The following is an 8,924-nucleotide window of genomic DNA, read 5'->3' on the forward strand; positions in this document are numbered from 1 at the left end:
GGAGGTGTTACTTATTGATTATTTCTCCAACTAAAGTTGGGGTGTTGTCTCTAAGGGGCGTTAGGAATAGGATAACTATTAATTGAGCAAACGTTATCTTGTTGTAATGTTTATTGTTCGTAAACGAGAGAACAATAGGAGTCGGGATGCTCTGGACTCAAACAGAAATTACATGGATTGGAGTTGACATTCATGACGGGGATAGGCGTTTGTTGAACAGAAATAGCCTATACATTTTTAGTTAGAGATTCGATTAAATTTTTAAGTCCCAGATCGGGTTTCATCTCAAACATACCGGTGGCTTTAACTGTTGTAGAAGAACTAGCGGAATGGGAGAAATCGTCACTACCCCCCCCCCTTATTATTACGCTTAGTTTGATCTTCTAAAAATTTATAAGTCTTTGAGGCTCCCTTACTTAGGAAACTACCCCATTCATTATGTCAAGAACTTCTTTATGGTGGTGTAGAAGTCCTTTGAAAAAGGCACGAACTAACGTGTCTTTCGCTAGGTTATGGTGTGGACACTTTATAAGAAGATCGGTGAAACGATTCCAAGCTTCTGAAAATGATTCATGAGGATTCTGTCGAAAGAAATGAATCTTGGAAAGCATTTCATCGGTCTTCGCAAGGGTAAAAATGTTCTATAAATAGTTGAACAAGTTTAGCCCACGAGTCCACAGAATTAGGCGCTTGGGCAGTTAACCAAGATGCCGCCTTATCGGCTAAAGTGAAAGGAAATACCCTTAGTTTAATTTGTTCAGTACCAACCGTAGGATGGTGGAATGTAGTAAGGACTTGGTCAATCCTACGCATGTGCTAATAAAGCTTTTCATGGTCTAACCCATGAAAAACGGGTAACAAATTAAATATATTTGGGGGATTCAAAATCCCCATCGGTCCGATAGAACGATGCAAGATTTAAGGCTATCGTTCAAGGCTTTGTAAAAGTTAGAGAGAGGAGACTCTCTTTCTTCAGCCTTTATTTCAGGTGGTGTGTGTGGTATATTAGCTAGAGGTGTAATGAGTGGTATACTAGAAAGGCGTGTTTGTTGACGTTGCCGGTTGATTACATTAGACATTTTTCTTCTGCCTGATCTTAATCTCATGTAAGGCTAAGCCAATCTTAACGAAACACAACAACACTCCAAACAATCCTGATATGCTAGTATGAACCTCTAATAGGGATGCGAGGTGTGGAAGAAAAGAGTACATGAATGCCTCCTTGCTTCGCTTATGAATAGCGTCTTGTTTACACGTGCTCAATGTGTATAACAAGTTAGAACACTGAAAACCTTGAAAGAAATGGAAGTTTGAAACAAACCTGTGGAAATCGGGCAGTTTCAGCAGAGGGCGTCAGTCGCTTCGGGATAGATAGGCCGCAGTGGCGGGGTAGCGCGTTCAGTCAAGCTGGAGTTCTAGGCGTTTAGGCGCGGGTCGCGCTTAGGGAAAAACTCAAGGTCTAGGTGCTTGAGCGCGGGGGACGCTCGTGTTTTGCCTTGGCAGGGCGCGGGTCGCGCTCAGCTAAAAAGTGGAGTTCTAGGCGTTTGGGCGCGGGTGGCGCTCCAATTTAGCTTGCCCAGGGCACGGGTCGCACTCCGTGTAATTCTGTGAGGAAAATTTTCGATGTTGAAATGGACAACCATAGTGAGAATCAAACAAGGGTGGGTGGGTTATGGGACTTTGGAAAACTAACAATTCTAAAGAAAATAATATTAAAGGGAACTAAGATGGTAGCGGCGCCATTTGATAAACCTATAAAATTGAATATAATTCTACCTAAGAATAAAATGATGAAGTTCAAAACGTAAGTTAAACTATTTCTTTTACGAATACAATTCTTATTAAAGATTTCTACTCTTGATACTATTGAAATAGAGTTGGAATAGAATATTCGTTCCATTCCTAGTTCTTTAGCATTCAAAGTTTTCTATAATTATCAGTTTATCCAAAGTCTAATAAGAGTAATGGTGGGATTATACTACAATGTGAATTCTAAGAACAAGATACTAACTATAATAATTCAACTACGAACATGCTATGGAATACTAAGGTTTGAATCTAGAATAAAAATTAGGGGGGGAATTGAATCTACCTTGAATCCAACTTAATAAACTAGCATAGATTGTTGTAATCCAATTATTAAGTTCTTACGGTAAGAATTGGTCGTTCTAATCCCTAATTATACATGGCATCTCTACCAATTCATAACTAGCATGTGAGGAAGTCCAACCCATTCTCATGGTGAATCAACGACCTTCTAGAGTGGAATAGACTCTTACAACGATTCTACACTACACAATCAAGTTTTCATCAAGGCTTCATCAAACCCCTATAATGGAGATTTAGCCTTGATTCATCAAACTATCATTTCCATATGAAATTAAATAAGACATAATATAAAGATTCTAACTTTATTAAATTCAACTAAACAATAATTGAAATCCAAATTAACAACTAAGAAATCATTAACAAACAAGAATTGAAATTAGATCTAAGCAATTTTAAATAACAAAATCGAAATTATCAAGAACTAACTATTTTATTTATCTAATGAATGATAAACAATAATTCAAATAACTAATCTAAAACAAGGAATGAAACTAATTAATGGAATGAAAACTAATTAATTAACTAATTAAAAAACTCAAACTAGATCTAGATTATTCTCTAATGGCTACTTTCTACCCTAAGCTAATTGATCCTTAAGAGCTAAGTCTTGTGTGTGGAAATGGAGGAGACCAGATCCACATTTCCATGCAAGGGCTGAGGGTCCATGTTTTGGGCCGGAAAATCGAGCCCAGAGCCCAATTTCTTCAGTCTACAGGGCCTTTTTCAGCTGGCTTTGACTTCAATAGGCTTTTCATTTACTTATGCTCCTCTGATTGGGTCATGGTTTGAACCATTGGAAAGATCTTTCCGAGACAGTCGTTTTGACATAAGGTACGCCAAATTACGAGGCCTGAGTCCAAAGATACAATCTTCGGAAGTTCACGACTTTTGTGTCTTTTTTTTACGCCTCAAGGCTGACTTTTCAGCTTCTTACCGGGCTTTACAAAGGTTTTTTCTCCTTGAATCTTGGCCTTTAATCACATAACTTCTTAGCAACCAACCCTTGCTCCTTTATATCGCCAAAGTGGCACATTTCTGCACATAATTGACTTCAATGCCTGAAATACATAAAAGCACGTAATTAGCATTAACTATTATTTATTATTCGCATAATTGGTCTAAAAGTATTATTATTAAGGGGTTAAAACTACAGTTTTAGTCTCTTATCATTAGCTAAGGACACAAAATCTTTTCTATTTCCATGATTTTGTTTTCATATGGAAAAACTCATTTCCTTTCCATGGGTAAACAAACGACTTAAATACTATGGAAAAGGTGGACCATAAATCCACGAGAGATTGATCACTAATGATGTCATGAGCTGGTTGACTATCATTATACTCATAGTCTTTCCCTCCCTGTTTTTCTCCGGCATGAAGAATGACATTCATGTCTCCAATAATTAATATTGGGTGATAATTTACATCTAGTTCTCTAATAGGGTCCCAACTTTTGTTTTTCTCCGGCATGAACTGTTGTAGAAAAAACATGCTAGCCATGGGGTGGATGAGGTTCCAAAGATAATGGAGGTAGTAATATGGTAAATAGGAGAAGTAGTGATTGTGATATGAAGTCATGCCTTCCACATTAGACTCCGACTCTAAAGCACGGACGCACCTACCAAAGGGCTGTGTCCGCGTCGGACGCGGACAGGGCATGGACGCGCGTCCGTCGCGGTCAACACAGTCAAGATGTGGTCAACTAAACCGGACACAAGTCAAGACGCAGTCAGGACGCGGTCAATATAGTCAGGATGCGGATTTTGATTAAAAAAATATAAAATAAATCAAAATAATGCTAAAAACTCAATTTTTCCGGTTTTTATTTTGGTATAACTTATGACATGTTTTTAAAGTTTGATTAGGAAATATTAAACTTAATTTTATAGCTATTTATCTTAAATAGTTTTGAATTTATGAATGTTGATACAATTAATTTATATTTTAATGTTCTATTTATATAAAATAAAATTATAAATATGAATTAATTTATGCGTCCTTTGCCGCGTCCATGTCCTACTTTTTTGAGATATAACCAAGTCACCGCGTTAGTGTCTGCATCCGTATCCATGCAACATAGGACTCAGACCTCCAGCAGAACTGATAGATGGAGCATAGAAGTGATTTGTCATTTGTGTAGTTTGGTTGCTCATGGCACAATAACCCGGCGCCCTGCCCTGCTCGACCCATTACTAGCTACCTGTAGTTCCTTAAATGGGAGAAAGTCAAAGAGTTTATGGCCAACTACAGTATCCATTTTGATCGCAAACATGACACACTTTAATTTCTACAACAGGATAAATGTTGCGTTGACTGCGAATTTAGCTCAGTGTATACAGAATGTCTAAGATGTCTATTGTGCATTTAAATGTGGGTGTGTGGTTGGTTCAGCACTTAAACCGAAACGTCTCTATTACCTTACTTCCTAGGAAAAGAAGGGAACGGTTAAAAGAATTCAATAAATGTGTCTGTCAACCACATTTCCATGCAAATATAACCATTTCGTGGACGTCTTCCATTTATTGGGTGATCAGGATATTAGCTGTTCAAACTTCAAAGGACATTTCTTTGGTATAAGTGCGACTGATAGTGAGATGATACTTGTAGATCTTGATGCAATGTAAAGTTGTGAACCATCCAATAGTGCATCGAATGATCGAATGGTGTCTGATGAATTGAAGTAGTACTTAACTCAATGCGGACTCCTGTTTATTGGTAGTGAATATATATCCCCTCAAGTGGAATATTTTCCAGTGCGACAGTGTACTACTCGTCTATTGAGAAAACGTTTTAAACATGATTTCCTTCAAATGTCACCCCATTGTACTAAAGTACAAACCAGATTAGTCGACAATGCGTAATCACTTTTTTCTTTTTCTTTTTTCTCTTTTTTGGTTAGAATGCTTCTAATAACTACGTCCATCATAAACTCATTAGTATATGCATGTATATCATCTCAAAATACATTTCTTGAATTGTGTAGTAATTAAGTAGTTTGGTTCTCCATCAGTAAAAAAAAAACACTTTTAATATGTATAATTGTATAAAGCAAAAATCTTTGACTACCTCCTTTTTAAAAGGAGATCATGTCATCATCCTGAAACATTTTTGTCGGCAGCCAGCCCCCACAAGCTCACTATGCCAGAAAGCAGCGGCAATGTCGAACGACGATAAAACAACAAGATTGGGGGAAAATTAGCCATGAGCCCATGATCCTAAGCTACTAGGCTCTTGGATCTACAAAGTGTCAACCATATATACTTGGTAAAGTTTAAAGTAAGATTGCAAACCATAAAACCATTCACACAAATATAGAATGACAGGCACTTAGTCACCAGATCGTAAAACGGGAGCAAGAGCAGAAGCGAGATCGTGAGAGCGCCTATGTTGGGAAGCTTTGTGTTTTAGAGCATTTTCAGAGCGTCAATAAATATTGAATATAATATATTATGTATATATTATTATAAGAATTAATCAAATAAATAAATTTTGAATTAAAAACCAAAAAAAATATGAATTATCTTAATTTTTCATATGAAAAGGAAAGTTATATTGATGTGAGTAATGAGTATGTCCATATTGCCACGGTGTTGCATAATTAAGATTTAAGAATAATACTTTATTTGGGTTGGTTTAAGATTGAGCCCAACCAAAAATCAAAACCCACTTATACAATTGTAGCAATCTCATAGTTTAAGTGTAAAATTATTAGTAAGGCACTGATTTGTGACTTTAACCAGACACAAGAACCAAAAAGTAAAAATATTAGTAATTTTATCTTCTCTTTCTCTAAAACTTTATGGGACCAAAGCTTTATTAGTATTTCAGTCAATTTCTCATCTTCCTTCGTCCTCAACTCCAGCAACCTAAAAACCAGTTAAAAAAGTCATTTCAGAGTCTTTTATTATAATATCTCTAACATCTCAAATTCTCAACACAAATACTATTTGGTTTGGGCTAAGTAGATGAACAGATGATGAAAAAAGTAAGTTAAAAACTATGTTTTGCAACTTTTATGCAGAGAAACAGACGCTTTCTGCACATTTTTTCCAGACCGCGGTTTATTAATCTCGAAGCGCGGTTTCTAGTTTCACAGATCGCGTTTTTATGGAGCTTTGTCTCTCAAATCGCTAGAGCACGGTTTGAGAGCGAGAGCGATGAACACTTCCCATGGTTTGTGTGACTAAAAACAGGCATGCCTGCCAGTTGTATGTATCAGTACTAAATCTGTAAATATCATTAGATAGAGTCATAGAACAATTTTGTTACATTAACAAGACTGATTAGTACCTAGAGGCTAGAACCCCGTTACAAAAAAATGGATATATAATTGACTAGTATATATCCCTATATCACTTCAATAATGGAGCCAAAGATAAAAACATTTATCTATAGGATTTAAGAACAGCACCACAGAATGTACAAATAATAGCTCTCCAATATTTCCAGTAGAAAGGAACGTAAAGAAATCTTGTTTGAGTCTTCATATCAGCGACACTAGCCCCACCACCACATCTTGAACAAATCCCAGCTGCTGGTTTGCTACTACTCACCATTTTCTTCTGATCAACAAGAAAACAGAAGAACACCATTCCGTATCGGGTTCCTGTTTTCACGTTTCGGTTTTTCTGTCACTTGGTGAGCTGTGTGAGAAAGGAGTTGGTATATATAGTTGAGTTTTGAGGTAAAGCCTTAAAGGTCGAACGGGTTGGTCAAGGAAATTAATTGCGGCATGGCAATGGATGAGTGACACGTGTACTGTTGGGAATTAAGATGTGAGAATAGTTCGAGATCTAAATATTCACGTTGTTTTCGCTGGGAACCTACAGTATATGGGTTTCATGATAAAACCGTGTGAATTTATGCCACGTGTAAGAAACAGTTGGGTAGTAGCATAGTTCATGAACTGTGGTCTGTGGAATTGTGATGTTTTGATGAATCTAGGACGTACACTGGTACACGTTAGAGATAGGATACCGATGTATGGCATACTCATGAGGTCATTTTAGTGGTGCCACGTTTTTTTTCTTCCAAATGTTTGATTTTCTAAATATACGGGAAATATTTGAGTTAAATGCAATAATAGTAACGAACTATACACGAAATCAAACATTAGTGTATAAACCTTTTTTTAAGTAAATTTGGGTAACGAAGTGTACCACGTTTTGCAATGTTGGATTATGTTTTACTTCTGTCCAATTTTTTCATCCATGTCAAGGTTTTTTATACGTGTCAGATTACCACTAGATCGCCACATAGGAAAATAAGTGACACATAATTAAAAAAAGAAGAAGAAAAAACTTGGCACGTGTAAAAAAAAATAGACAGAAGTGAAACAGAACCCAACGTTGCAAAACGTGGAACATATCGTTACCCAAATTTGCTTAAAAAAATGTCAAGTTTTTTCATACGTTAGATTGCCACTAGATCGTCACATAGGAAAATAAGCAACACATAATTAGAGAAAAAGAAAAAAAAAACTTGACACGTGTGAAAAATATAGGTAGAAGTGAAATAGAACCCAACGTTGCAAAATGTGGAACATTTTGTTACCCAAATTTGCTAAAAAAAAAAGTTTATACACCAATGTTTGATTTCGTGTATAATTCGTTACCAATCTATGCATTTTTTTTCGAAAATATTTGTGTTATGACATTTGAATTTTCCGAAAAATATATAGATTTAAAAATTTGATTCGATCAAAATCTTAGTAGAGAAAAAAAAAAGATTTCCCGAAGAAATCATGTGGGTTTATAAGTTGCAACATACACGTATCTTAACTTTTCACTAGCTACTCTGCCCGTCCTATGGCCGGGCTTACTACCATTCTTTTGGGTAGAAATTGAAAAGCTAAAAACCATTGGTATATGCCGGGAGCTATTGGGAAAGAGATACGTGAACTTCGATGAAAAATGTGATAAACAGGATTTTGGGGTTTGAAAGAATAGCCAATATGAATTTTTTTTGGGCTTTGCTATCACTTGCTTCATAAATTTCAGACCTTCATAACACTTGTTTGTGCACATTAGGTATTCAATTTCACAATTATTATCAAGCATATATGTACTCAAAGTGCCTTGAGTGTTTGAAATATAGAGAACCAACTATATTTAGCGAAGAAAGAATGATTGGTTCCTAAAGCTTATGATATTGATATCAAAATAATCAAACCATTATAAGACTACATATACATACAACTCCATAACCACAATTTTTTTATTATAAAGAACTGGTTATAATATGAAAAAATAATAATAATAAATAAATAAACAAACAAAAATGCTTTTCAATGTGAGTGAAGTCAAATTTGCTTCAGCACCACATACATATCCAAGGTAGAAGGGAAATTAAATTCTAAAATTTAAAATTACACATAAGATTACAACAATTCATATCACTTAATACACCCAAGTATATCCACAAATATAGATAGTTATTCCCCAATATCCAACACTCTACATATGGTCAAATACTCAGATTAGTAATTGCAGTTATAGCTAGGAATACGTAAGACAATATCTATGTGTTTGATGACCATATGTGGAATTGTGATGGTCATGCATCATGTGGGTGTGCTTGACGTCAAGTCAATCAACTTTGCACTCAGCTTTAGCTTGCAGAGCTCCATCTTGGCCTTGGTTTTATGTTGCTTTTCTTCACTCCTCCACTAACTCCTCTTTAGTCTTTGCCATTGCTTTTTCATCCTGCATGCATTTTTCATATCAAAGTAATTAGTGGACAAAAATTAACTAACTTTCATTATATATTTGCGACAATTAAAACGTCTTAAGTTCATCATTTAGACTTATTTCAAAT

At 35.8% G+C, this 8,924-nt stretch overlaps 1 protein-coding gene across 1 annotated transcript; it reads right to left on the bottom strand.

The window, feature by feature from the left end:
- Positions 1 to 6,314: 6,314 nt before the first annotated feature.
- LOC147475797 (uncharacterized) lies at positions 6,315 to 6,786 on the bottom strand. The gene has a single exon (XM_086582993.1). The coding sequence runs from the start codon at positions 6,698 to 6,700 to the stop codon at positions 6,494 to 6,496; it is 207 nt and encodes a 68-aa protein (XP_086439119.1). The 5' UTR covers positions 6,701 to 6,786; the 3' UTR covers positions 6,315 to 6,493.
- Between the last annotated feature and the right edge of the window lie 2,138 nt (positions 6,787 to 8,924).

The sequence above is a fragment of the Coptis chinensis genome, chromosome 9 (assembly GCF_015680905.1).
Source record: "Coptis chinensis isolate HL-2020 chromosome 9, ASM1568090v1, whole genome shotgun sequence".
In the NCBI taxonomy this organism is placed as follows: Eukaryota; Viridiplantae; Streptophyta; class Magnoliopsida; order Ranunculales; family Ranunculaceae; genus Coptis; species Coptis chinensis.